Source organism: Salmo salar, chromosome ssa20 (assembly GCF_905237065.1).
Source record: "Salmo salar chromosome ssa20, Ssal_v3.1, whole genome shotgun sequence".
Taxonomy (NCBI): Eukaryota; Metazoa; Chordata; class Actinopteri; order Salmoniformes; family Salmonidae; genus Salmo; species Salmo salar.
Window position 1 is genome coordinate 27,764,278 of NC_059461.1, and position 18,689 is coordinate 27,782,966.

The 18,689-nt window shown below is 44.1% G+C and overlaps 1 protein-coding gene across 3 annotated transcripts; it reads right to left on the minus strand.

Moving 5' to 3' along the window:
- Positions 1-12,855: 12,855 nt before the first annotated feature.
- On the minus strand, positions 12,856-18,587 carry LOC106580345 (UPF0561 protein C2orf68 homolog). Of its 3 annotated transcripts, XR_001322868.2 has the most exons (6): positions 18,331-18,587; positions 17,144-17,259; positions 16,908-17,053; positions 13,712-15,003; positions 13,342-13,499; positions 12,856-13,070 (listed from the first exon to the last, which is right to left on the minus strand). XR_001322868.2 is itself a non-coding variant. In XM_014161278.2 (4 exons), the coding sequence occupies exons 1-4, from the start codon at positions 18,438-18,440 to the stop codon at positions 14,881-14,883; spliced, it is 495 nt and encodes a 164-aa protein (XP_014016753.1). In that variant the 5' UTR covers positions 18,441-18,587; the 3' UTR covers positions 12,856-14,880. The 3 variants fall into 3 exon arrangements, 1 of the variants encoding a protein (XP_014016753.1); XR_001322867.2 differs by having other exon boundaries at positions 13,342-15,003; XM_014161278.2 differs by having other exon boundaries at positions 12,856-15,003.
- Between the last annotated feature and the right edge of the window lie 102 nt (positions 18,588-18,689).

Sequence of the window (18,689 nt, forward strand, 5' to 3'; positions counted from 1 at the left end):
AGCATAAGACAACAAAAAATAAAAAAAGTGTATACTCTATGACAGAGTGACAGACCATTTCATTTACATGAGAGGATTGCATTGGCGTTTCTCCAGAAGTAGGATGAGTCAACATGTGTTTTCTACTTGCACACACACAGAAATCAGAACCATGGACAGCCACATCATATTTAGCTTACGTTGATTGGACTAAATTGTTTTTGGTATCTTTTAGTCGTCACTGTATTAGACTAAGCATAGGTGATTTGATGATGTTAAAATGTTGAAGTTGAAATGGTTCAGGAATAATGGAGGCAGCTCCTGTTTTCTTTGCGACTTGCGGTAACTCTCCGTGGTTCTAAATCAATAGTTGTTTAGTGGTCCGAAAACATTAACTTGATGGACCATGCTGTAGTGTTTTGTCACATGCAATATGCTTCGTGAACTTCACCGGAGAGAGGTTGCTCTCCGTTTTGTGATGAAACAAATGAGTGGTATAATTTATTTTGCCACTGTCTTCTTATTGTCTCTGCCTTTAGGCCTATATATCTCACAGTCGTCAGGCATATGAACTAACAGGTTATAGAGCAAACAATGAAATTATCACAACACATAGGTTGTAATATGGCTTTTCTGACTCCCCCAGTGATTTTACCCAGTCAACGTTACTGAAATACGAAAGGGGGGGGGGGGGGTTAATGTGGTTGTCTCGTGTGTGTGTGTGTGTGTGTGTTTGCACATGGCAAGCATTTGTAAATTCACAAAACAGTACACAGTCACTCACCCTTTACCGTGGCAAAATTGGTTTGACATCGGATAGCCTCTCTCTGGCTCTAGTTAGGGATTGTCAAAGAATTACAGAAAGTACTAAAGTACTAAGAGGGCTGGGAAAGCAATTATTCTAGATGGAAGCTAGGGATCAGGCTGGGAGATGCTACTTTTTCACCCTACAAAGATGACATATCTGATAATGTTGCATCATACTGTCACCCTAACCCTGCAGCGCCACACTCCTAACCTTGGCCAAAGAGCCAACTGGCCTGATCATGACTTTCTCACCATGACACTGCCCTTGCCCCCCAATGCCCATTCTTGGAGTCCATCGAGACTCAAAGGACTTTAGCCACCAACCCTTCATATCAAAGTCTGTGAGCTAAGAATGTACTAGAATGTAAAATAATTTCCATTGGTTTCCTGATACATCCTCTACACAGCATTTTGTTTAGGCTCATCTCTAAGGCTCTATAAACCTGTCACACACATGTACTGTCCTTTCACATCTTTGTTTACGTTCAGTTGTTGTCATGTCTGCAGAGTGATACAGGTCACTAGAGTTAGTCTGTCCCTTAACTGTCCAACTCCTGGACAAAACACTTAGCTGATACACATCCTTCCCAAGGTGACACATTGACCTACAGTATAGTTTTATAACAATTCACCCCTTCATAAGAAGGCCAACAGTGGAATTGTTCTGGGACAAAGGTGGTTCAGGCTTGATTGAAACACTCTTCCACTAACCCTTTCAGATATGACTGAAACTCCATTCATATTTGTTGATCACATATACACTACATGACCAAAAGTATCTGGACACCTGCATGTTGAACATCTCCTTCCAAAATCATGGGTATTAATATAGTGTAGGTCCCCCCTTTGCTGCTATAACAGCCTCCACTTTCTGGGAAGACTTTCCACTAGATGTTGGAACATTACTGCGGGGACTTCCATTCAGCCACAAGAGAATTAGTGAGGTCGAGTACTGATGTTGGGCGATTAGGCCTGGCTCACAAAGGTGTTTGATGGGGTTGAGGTCAGGGCTCTGTGCAGAACAGTCAAGTTCTTCACTGATCTTGACAAACCATTTCTGTATGGATCTCACTTTGTGCACGGGGGCATTGTCATGCTGAAACAGGAAAGGGCCTTCCTCAAACTGTTGCCACAAAGTTGGAAGCACAGAATCGTCTAGAATGTCATTGTATGCTGTAGCGTCAAGATTTCCCTTCACTGGAACTAAGGGGCCTAGCCCGAACCATGAAAAATTCCTTTCACTGAGGAGTGTCTTTCGTCTGGCCACTCCACCATAAAGGCCTGATTGGTGGAGTGCTGCAGAGATGGTTGTCCTTCTGGAAGGTTCTCCCAGCCCGAGACCATTATTCCTCCTCCACCAAATTTTACAGTTGGCACTATGCATTTGGATAGTCACTGTGCTCCTGCAGCTGCCAAACCCAGATTCATTCGTCGGACTGCCAGATGGTGAAGTGTGATTCATCACTCCAGAGAATGCGTATCCACTGCTCCAGAGTCCAATGGCGGCGAGCTTTTCACCACTCCAGCTGACGCTTGGCATTGTGCATGGTGATCTTGGGCTTGTGTGCGGCTGCTTGGCCATGGAAATCCATTTCATGAAGCTCCCGATGAACAGTTATTGTGCTGACATTGCTTCCAGAGGCAGTTTGAAACTCAGTAGTGAGTGTTGCAAACGATGACAGGATTTTTAAGCGCTTCAGCACTCGGCAGTCCCGTTCTGTGAGCTTGTGTGGCCTACCACTTTGTGGCTGAGTCGTTGTTGCTCCTAGATTTTTCCACTTCACAATAACAGCACTTACAGTTGAACGGGGTAGCTCTAGCAGGGCAGAAATTTGACGAACTGGCTTATTGGAAAGGTGGCATCCTATGACGGTGCCACGTTGAATGTCACTGAGCTCTTCAGTACGGGCCAATGTTTGTCTATGGAGATTGTATGGCTGTGTGCTCGATTTTATACACCTGTCAGCAACGGGTGTGGTTGAAATAGCCAAATCCACTAATTTGAAGGGGTGTCCACATACTTTTGTACATATAGTGGTGGTGTTTTTTGTGTCTCATCTTGTGGGAGGTATTGTATACCTAATAGTGAACATGTCCATGGTGGATTGAGGCTGTCATAGTGCAAACCCCAGCAATCTAACAATGAGTGTGAGTTAAAAATGTAAGTTTGAGTAAGCCAAGTACTAAGTACTTACCAAGTAAGTACTTGGTTAGTGTGAGTGGACAGCAGCTGTGGAGTGTAGTCAATTTGTGGCAGACAGTTTGGACACTGGTCACATGAGTAACTTGAGAATAGAAGCTATTTATGGTCCCTGGTTAGTACAGTGTAACTGTAGTAATGTACTACCTCATGATCTGTAAAATGTGCTTGGGCAGACCTCCTGGAGGTTCCTGGAGTTGACGTTGAGTCATTAAAAAAAGGGAGAGAGATGAGTTATTAAAGGCCATTGAATGTCAAAGTTGTATTTGGTGTCACAGGGAAGCAGTAAGTAACAGTGATGATGCGGACAGGTTGGTCACAATTATTATATGAGATTCTATGAGGTTGATGCTCACTTTGCCAGAGGACAGATTCCAAGAATTCTGCAGAAGCAACAGAAGAAAACAAATATAAAAAAAAATAGACTGCCCCTAAAAAGAAACTTCAACTATTTAAAACGGCCTATGTGGCATCGTTATGAGTAAGAAACATTTATTCTTGTGTCAAAATTGACTGCAAAGTGTAAATAGGATAATTTTGGTCATAAAGTCAGTCTCATCCAAAACTGAGATTTGCCAGATGATAGGAAAAAAAATGGTATGGCACAGAATGAAGGGTACTGTAACAGTTATCCTTGAGTTGGGTTTATTTCAAATCCTGCCCACATGCCCACAGCACCCAAGTATTCATCAATTCAGAGTGCAGCTGCACACGACCCCATCGTAATGACCATGGTCAATTTGGTTTGACATTCAATATCCCTATGGGGCAAGTTAGGGACCATCAGTAAATTACACAATATTTTTAAAATGTCAATAGCTCCAAATGTCAGTGACTTAAAAACCTCCAACCAACTATACATTTTTGAAATTCTTACACAAATATTGAAAGCATTTAATGAGCCAACTAAAAGATGTGCAATATGAAAATGTTGTCCCATTTACACTGAGGTTTCGGTATGTAGAAAAAGCCCATTATTTATGTGTCCCAAATGGCACCCTAGTTCCTATATAGTGCACTACTTTTGACCAGAGCCCTATGGGAACTTGTCAAAAGTAGTGCACTATATAGGGGAAAGGGTGCCATTTGGAAAGTATTCAGACCACTTCCCCTTTTCCACATTTTATGTTACAGCCTTATTCTAAAATTGATTTTAAAAACATTTTCCTCAATCTACACACAATAGACCAAGTGAAAACAGGTTTTTAGAAATGTTTGCAAATGTAAACATAAATGCCTTATTTACATAAGTTCTCAGACCCTTTGCTATGAGATTTGAAATTGAGCTCAGGTGCATCCTGTTTCCATTGATCATCATTGAGCTGTTTCTAGAATTGAGTCCACCTGTGGTAAATTCAATTGATTGGAAATTATATAGACAGGTGTGTGCCTTTCCAAATAAGGTCCCACAGTTGACGGTGCATGTCAGAGCAGAAACCAAACCATTAGGTTGAAGGAATTGACCGTAGAGCTCCGAGACAGGATTGTGTCGAGGCACAGATCTGGGGAAGGATACCAAAACATTTGTTCAGCATTGAAGGTCCCCAAGAACATTGTGGCCTCCATTCTTCTTAAATGGAAGAATTTTGGAACCACCAAGACTCTTCCTAGAGCTTGCCGCCTGGCCAAACTGAGCAATCGGGGGAGAAAGGCCTTGGTCAGGGAGGTGACCAAGAATCCGATGGCCACTGACAGAGCTCCAGAGTTCCTCTGTGGAGATGGGAGAACCTTCCAGAAGGACAACCATCTCTGCAGCACTCCACCAATCAGGCCTTTATGGTGGAGTGGCCAGACGAAAGACACTCCTCAGTGAAAGGAATGACAGCCCTTTTGGAGTTAACCAAAAAGCACCTAAAGGACTCTCAGATCATGAGAAACAACATTCTCTGGTCTGATGAAACCAAGATTTAACTCTTTGGGCTGAATGCCAAGTGTCACGTCTGGAGGAAACCTGGCACCATCCTTACGGTGAAGCATGGGGATGTTTTTCAGCGGCAGGGACTGGGAAACTAGTCAGGATCGAGGGAATGATGAACGGAGCAGGGTACAAAGAGATCCTTGATGAAAACCTGCTCCAGAGTGCTCAGGACCTCAGACCGGGGCGAAGGTTCACCTTCCAACAGGACAACGACCCTAAGCACACAGCCAAGACAACGCAGGAGTGGCTTCGGGACAAGTCTCTGAATGTCCTTGAGTGGCCCAGCCAGAGATCGGACTTGAACCCAATCTAACGTCTCTGGAGAGACCTGAAAATAGCTGTGCAGTGACACTCCCCATCCAACCTGACAGAGTTCGAGAGGATCTGCAGAGAAGGGGAGAAACTCCCCAAATACAGGTGTGCCAACTTGTAGCGTTCAAGGCTGTAATCACTGCCAAAGGTGCTTCAACAAAGTACTGAGTAAAGGGTCTGAATACTTATGTAAATGTGCCATTTCAAATTCTAAAAATCTGTTTTTGATTTTTTATTATGGGGTATTGTGTGTAGATTGAGGAAAAAACTACTTAATTTTAGAATAAGGCTGTAACGTAACAGAATGTGGAAAAAGTGAAGGTGTCTGAATACTTTCTCAATGCACTGTATGATTGTTGTCTAATAATCCATCTCCTCCTGCATGGTGACCGAGGAGTAGGCCTACAAGTCTGTCTGGATGACACTAATTTAATCTCCGTCTCTCTGGCTTCACTACCATTCAAAGCCCATAGGTTTGTGTTCCCAGGGCAACTTCTTCAGCTACAAAAATTGCAATTGATAGGGTAATGCAACGCAGTTATGTGAACCATCGAACCATAATTCATTTTTACAACAGATTTGAATGTTTTTGTAAATTCTAAGAGAAACTTTTGATATCTTTGCATCTCTGATCTCATCCAGTATTTTGAAATAATGGAGTTATACTATTGTTTTATTTATACAATTCGGTCATTGCTGGAGGAGTATTGTCTAACTAGTCATGCAGTCTTGTCTTAACATGTCAACCTTTTATATAACACCTGAATCTCTGACATTGGTTCAACTGCTTTTCGCAGTTTTGTAATATGCTAATTGAACAACGATGACTTACAAAACCAGTCAAAGGTGAGGAAGGAATGCGAGTCACAAAATCCTCTTAGTAATTGCACCATGTTCAGATGTCTGCTCTGCTTTCTAAATCAGACTTGCCACACAAAGAGGTGGTTAATTCATTCATTCCAAAATCAGGAAACCCTGTGCAGGCCAACAAACTAAAACAATTCATGGTGACAAATAAATGGAACACTTTTGCCATTTATACGCAAGCGGTAAAAGTACACACAGAGGAATATACCACCATTGTCCGACCACCAGACACCTGAGTCTGTACTGTGGCGAAATTGCGGTGTAGATATTGGGGGGGGGGGGGAAATACAATTTCTGCAATTCTACAATTTGACATTACTTATTATGCCTCTCGAGGGGTATATGGAGGTGTATTTTGAAAACACAGTATAAGGATAAGTGGAAGCCTCCCAATCTAAACATTTTTGTTATTTAGGAAAACATTTTGGGGAGAGGGGGACAGCTAACTTCCTGCATTTCCACACATTTAGCCATTGGGGCAGAGAGAAAATTGTGCAGTTTTATAATGCTATGCTACACATTTTGTAATGAGTCAGAGAACATATAGCAGCTTAAAAGCAAATATCCTTCAATTTTACACATTTTGCCATAGGGCAGAGAGAAAAATGCACTGTTTTATAGTCCTGGCACCACACACTGCCAGGTCTCTGACCTCCTCTCTATAGGCTGTCTCATTGTTGTCAGTGATCAGGCCTACCACAATTGTGTCGTTTGCAAACTTAATGGTGTTGGAGTCGTGCTTGGCCACGCAGTCGTGGGTGAACAGGGAGTACAGGAGGGGACTAAGCACGCACCCGAGGGGCCCCCATATTGAGGATAAGTGTGGCAGATGTGTTGTTGCCTACCCTTACCACCTGGGGCAGCCCATCAGGAAGTCCAGGATCCAGTTGCAGAGGCAGGTGTTTAGTCCCAGGGTCCTTAGCTTAGTGATGAGCTTTGAGGGCACTATGGTGTTGAACGCTGAGCTGTAGTCAATGAACAGCATTCTCACATGGTGTTCCTTTTGTCCAGGTGACAAAGGGCAGTGTGGAGTGCAATAAAGATTGTGCAATCTGTGAATCTGTTGGGGCGGTAAGCAGATTGTAGTGGGTCTAGGGTTTCTGGGATGATGGTGTTGATGTAAGCCATGACCAGCCTTTCAAAGCACTTCATGGCTACAGACGTGAGTGTTACGGGTCGGTAGTCATTTAGGCAGGTTACCTTGCCGTTCTTGGGCACAGGGACTATGGTGGTCTGCTTGAAACATGTAGGTATTAGACTCGGTCAGGGACAGGTTGAAAACGTCTTACATCAGCTACGGAGAGCGTGATCACACATTCGTCCAGAACAGCTGGTGCTCTCATGCATGCTTCCGTGATGCTTGCCTCAAAGCGTGCATAGAAGTAATTTAGCTCGTCTGGTACGCGCTTGTCACTGAGCAGCTTGGCTTCCCTTTGTAGTCTGTAATAGTTCGCAATCCTTGCCACAACCAACGAGCGTCAGAGCTGGTGTAGTAGGATTCAATCCTAGTCCTGTATTGGCTCTTTGCCTGTTTGATGGTTCGGAGGGCATAGCAGGATTTCTTGTAAGCATCCGGGTTAGTGTGCCGCTCCTTGAAGTGGCAGCTCTACCCTTTAGCTCAGTGTGGGTGTTGCCTGTAATCCATGGCTTCTGGTATGTACATACGGTCACTGTGGGGACGACGTCATCGATGCACTTATTGATAAAGCCTGGATGTGGTATACTCCACAATGCCATCGGATGAATCCCGGAACATATTCCAGTCTGTGCTAGCAAAATAGTCTTGTAGATTAGCATCTGCCTCATCTGACCACTTTAGTTTTTGCATGTAAGCAGAAATCAGGAGGATAGAATTATGGTCAGATTTGACAAATGGAGTGCGAGGGAGAGCTTTGTACACATCTCTGTGTGTGGAGTAAAAGTGGTCTAGAGTTTCTTTCCCTCTGGTTGCACATGTGACATGCTGGTAGAAATGAGGTAAAACAGATTTAAGTTATCCTGCATTAAAGTTCCCGGCCACGAGCAGTGCCGCCTCTGGATGAGCGTTTTCCTTATGGCCTTATATAGCGCCTTGAGTGCAGTCTTAGTGCCAGCATCAGTTTGTGGTGGTAAATAAACAGCTACGAAAAATAGAGGAAAACTCTTGGTAAATAGTGTGTTCTACATCTTATCATGAGGTACTCTCTCAGGCGATCAAAATCTCAATACTTCTTTAATATTAGATTTTGTGCACCTGCTAATTTTGACAAATATACACAGACCCCCACTCCTCGTCTTACCGGAGGTAGCTGTTCTGTCTTGCCGAAGCACGGAAAACCCAGCCATCTCGTCATTCAGCCAAGAATCGGTGAAACATAAAATATTACAGTTAATGTCCCATCGGTAGGATAGTCTCGGAGGTCATCCAGTTTATTCTCCAATGACTGCATGTTGGCCAATAGGATGGATGGTAGAGGCGGGTTACCCTCTCGCCAACGAATTCTCACAAGGTACCCGGATCTGCGTCTTCTCTTCTTGCGAATGACGGGGATTTAGGCCTGGTCTGGCATTAGCATTAAAATCCTTCATGTTCAACTCGTTAAAGAAAATATCTTTGTCCAGCTCGATGTGAGCAATCGCTGTTCTGATATCCAGAAACTATTTTCGATTATAAGAGACGGCGGCCGAAACGTGCAAAATAAGATACAAAACAAGGCGAAAAAAAACACAAAAATAGCACAATTGGTAAGGAGCCCGTAAAACGGCAGCCATCCCTCCAGCGCCATTCCAGCTTTCCCTTGTGTATCAACAATGGTCCACCAAAGAACATCCAGCCAACTTGTCACAACTGTGGGAAGCATTGGAGTCAACATGGACCAACATCCCTGTGGAATGCTTTCAACAACTTGTAGAGTCCATGCCCTGACGAATTGAGGCTGTTCTGAGGGCAAAGGGGCGGTGCAACTCAATATTAGGAAGGTGTTCTTAACAACCCTCCCCTATTTTGAACCAGCCCCTGGTTGTTGTGTCGCCTCGGCTTAGCTGAGGAATGGCCAGTATCTCTGGTAAGGCTGCCCAATTCTGATATATTTCCCCCCTAATTGGTAATTTGACAAATCCGATCAGCTCTGAAAAAAAGAGCTGTTGTGAATGGTGAATGTTGTGAATCAGAATTAGGATGCCTGTGTAAACGCAGCTAGAGGCATGAGAATGGGGCTTGAATTGGGGGGGGGGGTTGGCGTGAGTAGTAACAGTGGCAGAGGCTAGCAAGGCATGTGGTCCTGGGATAATTGGCATATTTTCATGCATTGCTGAAAATAATGAATTAATCTCCCACCAAAGGTCGGAGTCAGCAGTTTTACAACGTTAGGTCCAATCCCCCTCGTTTTGTCTTTAGGTGTGATTGCTGAGTCCCATGGGAACAAGTTGCACTACAGCTCAGGGGGAAAAAAAAAAAAAAAAAACATTGTTTAGTTGTAGATCTATAATCTCTAACTAAGTTTCCAGACCTTGCATTAGTGTACTAGTGTCAGTAGGCCTGTGGTATGGATGGAGGTTTGTGTGCCACAACTCTAGTCATGTGACTCGTGGAGGCTGCAGGATCCTATCACTCTGGCTCAATGACTGACTCGAGTTACAAGGTTGGACAACCTGTCCATGCTAGTCAATTTTCCCAAAATGAGTAACCAAAAGGTCACAAAATAAGTCACATTGTTACTATACTGCTCAAAAAAATAAAGGGAACACTTAAACAACACATCCTAGATCTGAATGAAAGAAATAATCTTATTAAATACTTTTTTCTTTACATAGTTGAATGTGCTGACAACAAAATCACACAAAAATAATGAATGGAAATCCAATTTATCAACCCATGGAGGTCTGGATTTGGAGTCACACTCAAAATTAAAGTGGAAAACCACACTACAGGCTGATCCAACTTTGATGTAATGTCCTTAAAACAAGTCAAAATGAGGCTCAGTAGTGTGTGTGGCCTCCACGTGCCTGTATGACCGCCCTACAACGCCTGGGCATGCTCCTGATGAGGTGGCGGATGGTCTCCTGAGGGATCTCCTCCCAGACCTGGACTAAAGCATCCGCCAACTCCTGGACAGTCTGTGGTGCAACGTGGCCTTGGTGGAGGGAGCAAGACATGATGTCCCAGATGTGCTCAATTGGATTCAGGTCTGGGGAATGGGCGGGCCAGTCCATAGCATCAATGCCTTCCTCTTGCAGGAACTGCTGACACACTCCAGCCACATGAGGTCTAGCATTGTCTTGCATTAGGAGGAACCCAGGGCCAACCGCACCAGCATATGGTCTCACAAGGGGTCTGAGGATCTCATCTCGGTACCTAATGGCAGTCAGGCTACCTCTGGCGAGCACATGGAGGGCTGTGCTGCCCCACAAAGAAATGCCACCCCACACCATGACTGACCCACCGCCAAACCGGTCATGCTGGAGGATGTTGCAGGCAGCAGAACGTTCTCCACGGCGTCTCCAGACTCTGTCACGTCTGTCACATGTGCTCAGTGTGAACCTGCTTTCATCTGTGAAGAGCACAGGGCGCCAGTGGCGAATTTACCAATCTTGGTGTTCTCTGGCAAATGCCAAACGTCCTGCACGGTGTTGGGCTGTAAGCACAACCCCCACCTGTGGACGTCGGGCCCTCATGGAGTCTGTTTCTGACCATTTGAGCAGACGCATGCACATTTGTGGCCTGCTGGAGGTCATTTTGGCAGTGCTTCTCCTGCTCCTCCTTGCACAAAGGCGGAGGTAGCGGTCCTGCTGCTGGGTTGTTGCCCTCCTACAAGTCTCCTGATGTACTGGCCTGTCTCCTGGTAGCGCTTCCATGCTCTGGACACTACGCTGACAGACACAGCAAACCTTCTTGCCACAGCTCGCATTGATGTGCCATCCTGGATGAGCTGCACTACCTGAGCCTCTTGTGTGGGTTGTAGACTCCGTCTCATGCTACCACTAGAGTGAAAGCACCGCCAGCATTCAAAAGTGACCAAAACATCAGCCAGGAAGCATAGGAACTGAGAAGTGGTCTGTGGTCCCCACCTGCAGAACCACTCCTTTATTGGGGGTGTCTTGCTAATTGCCTATAATTTCCACCTGTTGTCTATTCCATTTGCACAACAGCATGTGAAGTTTATTGTCAATCAGTGTTGCTTCCTAAGTGGACAGTTTGATTTCACAGAAGTGTGATTGACTTGGAGTTACATTGTGTTCTTTAAGTGTTCCCTTTATTTTTTTGAGCAGTGTATAAAAAAAAAAAGTTATTTGATGGGTCTGAAAGTGTTTGAGGGCATTAAACCCGAATTAGTGTAAACCTAGACGAAACACTCCTGTCATTGCTGAAAGAGAAAACCATAACAGGTAGAATGGATGGAAAATACAAGTTGGTAATGGGCTCTGTGGATCAATTTTGTTATTTGCCCTCAAGCTGGACGATTTCAGCGCCTTGTCTAAGTAGTAATGGTATATGCTGCCCCCTAGTGACAAAACATAGTCCCTAGAGAGAAGTTATTTTCACATTACATAGGAAAGGGAAGGCAAAGGGGGATACCTAGTTAGTTGTACAACTGAATGCATTCAACCCAACCCCTCTGAATCAGATAGGGTTGTGCGTTCTGTTCACTCCATAACATACATAAGAGCAGGACTCGCCAACCCCGTTCCTGGTGAGCTACCCTCCTGTACGTTCCCTCCAACCCAGTGGCGGTTATAGACCATTTCAACTGGGGGGGCCAAGCTGGGGCCAGTTGTACTGTTAGAGGGGACAGTTACATTAGACGTTATTGTTGTCATATCGTTTTCTTCACTGCATTGCAGGCATTAGCAGGCAAATGACCATGTTCCGCGTTGCCACTGTCTAATAATGGATGTAAAAAACGAACGATAGCAAAAATGTATGTAAAAATGATTTCATACTCCTCATTTAGGGTGGGCCACAAGGGGGTCCAAAATTGTTGTCACAGGGGCACTGCCCCCCCCCAGAACCGCTAGTGCTCCAACCCCAGTTGTAATAGGCTCTACGCATTATACCGCCTCGCACATTCTATTTTACTTCCTACTGGGGTGCTGACTTCAAGTGATTTCCGCTATTGTTTTTATCATTAGCTTACTAGCTAACTAACTGTCGTAGATGCATTCCTGACTGCGAAGGAGGTGCTAATGAACATTGTTCAGTGTCTGTTCAGTGTCTGTGTTCAGTTTCTTCAAAATGCAATGGTATTGTGAGCTCCCATAGTTTCCCGGTCGATGTAGAGCTTTATTATTTCCTTACTCACCCCTGACATGGCCATTATGGTGGATAAGGGCTTTCTCATAGACAACATTGTTCCGTGCAAGGTCTACTGGCAGGCCTTTCTGTCAAGACACACACAGATGCCAGCGCATGAGGTTATGGAGACCCAATCCATTGCCAGGCTGAGTGTGCATGTTGAAAGAATGATCCGCAGAGTAAAGGAACACAAGCTGTTTGACACAGTCATCCCCCTGACCATCTCAGGCAGCATCAACCAAATATTTGCAGTGGTGTGCCTGTTGGTCAACTATCAAAACGGACCTTTGGTCAGACCATGGGCCAAGCCAGCGTAAATGTGCAGGTGTTTATTTGCTAGCAGCAAAATAAACCAATTATTATCTATGACATGCATCAATAATTAGTGTTGTAGTGAATATCAATTTGTGTGGAGCTTGTATTGGCTTTAATTAGGCAATGAGTTTAGGGGTGGGGAAAAGAAACCAAGTAAACATAGAATAGCCAGAATGCAAGATTGAATACTTTTCAGGTGCATTTTTTTATGGATATGGACTCACAAGTGTTCTTGACATGTCTGTGCAGCTGTGAACTGGTGGTGCAGCAGGAATGTTTAGTTGAGAGTAGTGCGCTGTCTGGTAAAGAAGGGCCACCAGATGATTGCACATAGCACTTCCTGCAACACAGGAGCAGTGGCTTTGGACCACTATCACTGGTACGGAGTGCTTTAACACCATCTGTGAAGGTAAGTGTGATGAAAGACTGAAGTGAGAAACAAGAATGGTGCGGAACATAAATAACAATAAACATAGTAGTGTCTAGTCTTCTTAACTAGGGGCTCATTTAACTATACAGGAATAGATTGTGTCTCAGTAACACAATTACCAAACACTGCGTCAACAGATCTTTACCAAATAACCTGTTAAGTGAGCAATTCAAAATTGGGATTGGGACCCATCTTTAAAAGCTATTGAGAAGAGTAAAATGTTGACACTGTCTCCAACACACCATGATGACAGCGTCCCACAGGAGATGTTTAACAAGGTCGCTAGTAGCTAGCTATAACCTTTCCCTAGTCTCATGCTGTGCGGTTTTTCACTCTTCCTCATGGACCTGTGACAGGCAGCCCTCATGATGATCTTCCGTCAATGCATCTTTGTTAGATACTGTGTAGAAGACATGAATAACAATTATTTTTAGCTAGCAAATATAGCTAGCAAGAATAATTTAAGCAAGCTAACAAAAATACACATTCTCAGGTAGATTCTGTCAGCGTTACAAATTTTACCAAGTAACTAGCTAGCTACAGTTACTAGTTAAATTAGCTAGCATGATTGTAGCTAGCTGACGTTATAGCTGTCACTGACTTGGTACTCACCTTCATAGTTGTCTATGTAGCTTCCTATATACATCTTGAACTCATTTTCGTTCTTGCTAGCTGGAGTCTCGTTAGCTGATTTAATAATTCACATTAATTTGAGGCAAGTCCTGAAGACACCTAGGAAAAAACTGCGACATAGTGGTAGTAATGTTATATCGTCGATAAAAACTAGACTGACTTTCATCTAAAGTATGCGCCACCAGAAATTGCCACACCGGTAGGAAGTGTGCTTTGAACGTAATGGAATGTGCATAAGGGCTATTTACCTGATTCCGTTTATCAGTTGGAGTGAAAACCTACAGGTTGGTAGCTCTCCAGGAACAAGGTTGGAGAGCCCTACGCTAGAGTCTAATCTGGCCATGTCATTTAAGATTGCATGAAGCGCATCATCTGGAATTTTAACCATGACAATGACCTTCACCCCCACACTAACCGTACTCCCATCACCATGCATCACCCAGGTCGTAAATTAAAACATGGACCTGGAATTGCGTAAAAGAAGGAGATCGATTAACATACGATCTTGGCCACCTTTAACAAAACTGTATACACTAATCTGCATACAACCAACCACCTTTTGTGACTAAATAGCCAATAAACCCCTTTGGAAAATAACTATATTTAATATACAGTATGTGTACTGAAACAATAAGGACCTCTCCATAAATGTACATTATCAAAAATAAAGTCTCAGAAAATATAGGCCAATCAAAAATAAATTAGAATAGAGCGAAGTCATGACCACGGCCCATTCGTAACAAACACAAAAAAACAGAACAGCTACGACCAAAGGATTTGCTCTCCAGCCTAATGGTCAAATTGGGGGGGGGTTACAGTTAAGGCCTGGTGCAGCTCAGAGAGGGGTCCAGGTTGTATCAGCTTGGTCCTTTGGAGCAGGTTGACAGCCAATGCCAGTCCAATAGAGAAGCTATGAGGTCAGATCCATTTCTACCATCTACCATTCTGTAAATCAATCTATTCCCCACAGAGGGGACGGCTTGGCTGTGTGAAGTCACTCGGATCCTGGCTTACAGTCCCTCAGGATGAGGGTCCACAGTAGTCCTCTGCTACTAGCATGCTTTACATACAGGGAGAGGGTTGGCCAGAGGGTAAACAGAGGCTTCTTGGTCCTCCTCACCCCTGTTTGTCAACTCCCTTCTCCTCCTTTAGCGTTTGTTCCGCCGTTTATCCATTTCCTTTCGAAGCCGGGCCTGCAGTGCCATCCTCATGGTGGAGTCCAGAACATTCTCCTCCGCTACGCGCTCCACCACCCTCTCTGGCTTATCCTCCTAAGAGACAGATGGAGCACAGGGGTCATGACGAGGACACATTGTACTGTATGCAACAGAATGAGGACCACCATAAAAATATTTAAGTGATAATGCCAGAGAAGCCAGTGTTTGGAGGATATATTTGCATGGATATTAGGCCCAAGATGAAGTCAGGACACTGTTGTTCAGAGGAGCTAGTCAACAACACAGCTAACAATCACTTCAAACTGATGCTGGAAAGACTGCAAACTAGCTGCACTTCTTTTAGTTGTACTTTTTTAATTTCACACACACGGTGATTCATGATTTAGACTGGCTGTTTGCCTGTCTGGTCACGTTGATTACTATGGGGCAGCTGGAGATTGAATTTGAATATTGAAACATAGTTGCAAATGTCAGAGAGACAGCAAGGTTTATACAAATCTCCACTGTTGAAAACTAAATGTTAATCTAAAGGAAATGTGAGATAATGTCTAGATGTTTTTTTCTAGTGGAGATCAAGTTTATAAATTGTCAGCTGGGTTGATGAGAGTGGATTGCGCAGTCAGATGGAACAGAGTAAATAGGCATTTTAACGTCATAGATTTAGCACGTGGTAACTTGTGGAATAGACATCGGCTGGAATGCGGTTTTAACCAAACAGCATTTAGGATTAGACCCATCCGTATAAACATAGACACTTGAAAGTGTGAAAACTCTGCTAAAGGTGTTGAAACTACACCATGTGTACAAAAGTATGTGGACACCCCTTCAAATTAGTGGATTTGGCTATTTCAACCACACCCGTTGCTCACAGGTGTATAAAATTTGAACACCCCGCCATGCAATCTCCATAGACAAACATTGGCAGTATAATTGCCTGTACTGAAGAGCTCAGTGACATTCAACGTGGCACCGTCATAGGATGCCACCTTTCCAATAAGCCAGTAAGTCAAATTTCTGCCCTGGTCAACTGTAAGTGCTGTTATTGTGAAGTGGAAAAGTCTAGGAGTAACGTCTCAGCCGTGAAGTGGTAGGCCACACAAGCTCACAGAATGGGACCGCCGAGTGCTGAAGCTCGTAAAAAATATTTTGTCCTCAGTTGCAACACTCACTATCGAGTTCCAAACTTCCTCTGGAAGCAACATCAGCACAAGAACTGTTCATCGGGAGCTTCATGAAATGGATTTCCATGGCCGAATAGCCGCACAAGCCCAAGATCACCATGCACAATACCAAGCGTCAGCTGGAGTGGTGTAAAGCTCGCCGCCATTGGACTCTGGAGCAGTGGAAATGCGTTCTCTGGAGTGGCGAATCACACTTCACCATCTTGCAGTCCGACAGACGAATCTGGATTTGGCAGATGTCAGGAGAACGCTACCTGCACAAATGCATAGTGCTAACTGTAAAGTTTGGTGGAGCAGGAATAATGTTCTGGGACTGTTTTTCATGGTTTGGGCCAGGCCCCTTAGTTCCAGCAAAGGGAAATCTTATCGCTACAGCATACAATTACTTTCTAGACAACTCTATGCTTCCAACTTTGTGGTAACAGTTTGGGGAAGGCCCTTTCCTGTTTCAGCATGACAATGCCCCCATACACAGAAATGGTTTGTCGAGAACTTGCCTGGCCTGCACAGAGCCCTGAACTCAACCCCGTTGAACACCTTTGGGATGAATTGGAACACCAACCTAATCGCCCAACATCAGTGCCCAACCTCACTAATGCTCCTCTGGCTGAATGGAAGCATGTCCCCGCAGCAATTTTCCAACATCTAGTGGAAAGCCTTCCCAGAAGAGTGGGGGCTGTTATAGCAGCAAAGGGAGGACCAACTCCATATCAATGCCCATGATTTTGGAATGAGATGGTCGACGAGCAGGTGTCCATATACTTTTGGCCATGCAGTGTATGAACGTGACCAATAAACTTGATTTGATAGACAGACCTTGAGTACGATGTAGGAGGTGACATGGCCAGAGTCAGCCTGGTAGTCCAGCCAGAAGAGCTCAGTTCCATGGGTCTCTGGCTCTGTACTGGACCCACTCTCATTCCACTCCTCAGTCTCTGCACCCACTCCTGGCTGAGATCCATCTGGAGACGCATATACATACATAAATCACCACTTTCCAGAGCCTTCCATCAAATTGACAGAAGAGTTCATATTATCAGCAGTGTTCTTACTTCCACGTCGAGGATGGTACACTTGGATGTCTGGTCGTCGGGGGTGTCGGGAAGTAGTGGTGTGCCTGGGCCTCTGATGCTCATTGGCCTGCTTCACCTGCTTATCATAGTCATCTCTGCAAGACATCAAACAAGTCTGTGTAAAGAATCTATCAAAACATTTAGAGAGCATCTTGACTGGCTGCATCACCGCTTGATATGGCAACTGCTTGGTATCCGACCGCAAGGCACTACATACAGAGGGTAGTGCGTATGGCCCACTACATCACTGGGGCCGAGCTCCCTGCCATCCAGGACTTCTACATCAGGTGGTGTCTAAGGAAGGCTCTAAAAATTGTCTAAGACTCCTGCCACCCAAGTCATAGACAAGCAATACGCACATAATCCAAAAAGTTGAAATAAATTAATATCATAATGAGCAATTTATCAGACTCGTCGCTCAGTCCAATAGCCTTCCCTGTAGCTCAGTTGGTAGAGCATGGTGTTTGCAACACATGGTGTTTGCAACGCCAGGGTTGTGGGTTCGATTCCCACGGGGGGCCAGCACAGAAAAAAAAATGTATGCATTCACTACTGTAAGTCGCTCTGGATAAGAGTGTCTGCTAAATGACTAAAATGTAAAAATGTATTTCTTTATTTTACTTTTTGGATTATGTGTGTATTGTTTGTATTGCTAGGCATTATTACTGCACTGTTGGAGCTATAAACACAAGCATTATGCTGCACCTGCAATAGCAACTGCAAATCTGTGTATGCGACAAATAAACTTTGATATATACAATGGCACAGATCCAAAGATGAGTCCTCCATCTATCTCTATGGCCTGCTGTTCACATGCGTATCTGCCCGCTCATTGGCTAGAATGGTCCCACCTGATCGCGCCTGCCTTCCATCTTTGGGATATGCATTTAGAGCGGTCACATGCATATATTGTCAATATAATAGACAGTCTTTAGTTATAGTTAGTGCAATACGGGTTCATTGGGACGTCCCTATCCCTTTGACGAGCGGAAAGTCTCTGTTATACGTTGTGCGCATGCGTATAAGTGGTTGGCGTAATAGCGATTAATTTCAATATTATGTAGAAAACACTCGAAATTGAACATCTGCACGCTCTCAGAATTGATTACATTGATAAAATATACACTCCACATGTTAGCTCAGATTAACAAAGTTTAGTGATTCACCTGGCAATCTGGTTCCTTCGAATGTGGTGTAAGAAACCGTGGCTCATGTCCAAACGACCCGTGCGTTTATATTTGAGCTCTTGTTCTTCTTCATCCCGCAAAATCTCCATCCTGATTGACAATTGATTTAATATTTCTTTATATGCACAACACCACAACAAGCTGCATCGTAACGTTAATCAAGCTTTTAAAGTGGGCTGCTGTCCAACGAGAATTGCACACGGAGTTACGAGCTTGTTCATAGTCTATTTTTAATATCACGTTTCTACCCCGCCAATGATAATTTTCTCACATTTTGAATCATCATTAATTATTTTATTTAAATTGTATAATAACCTATGTGTGAAAGCTGCGTTAAT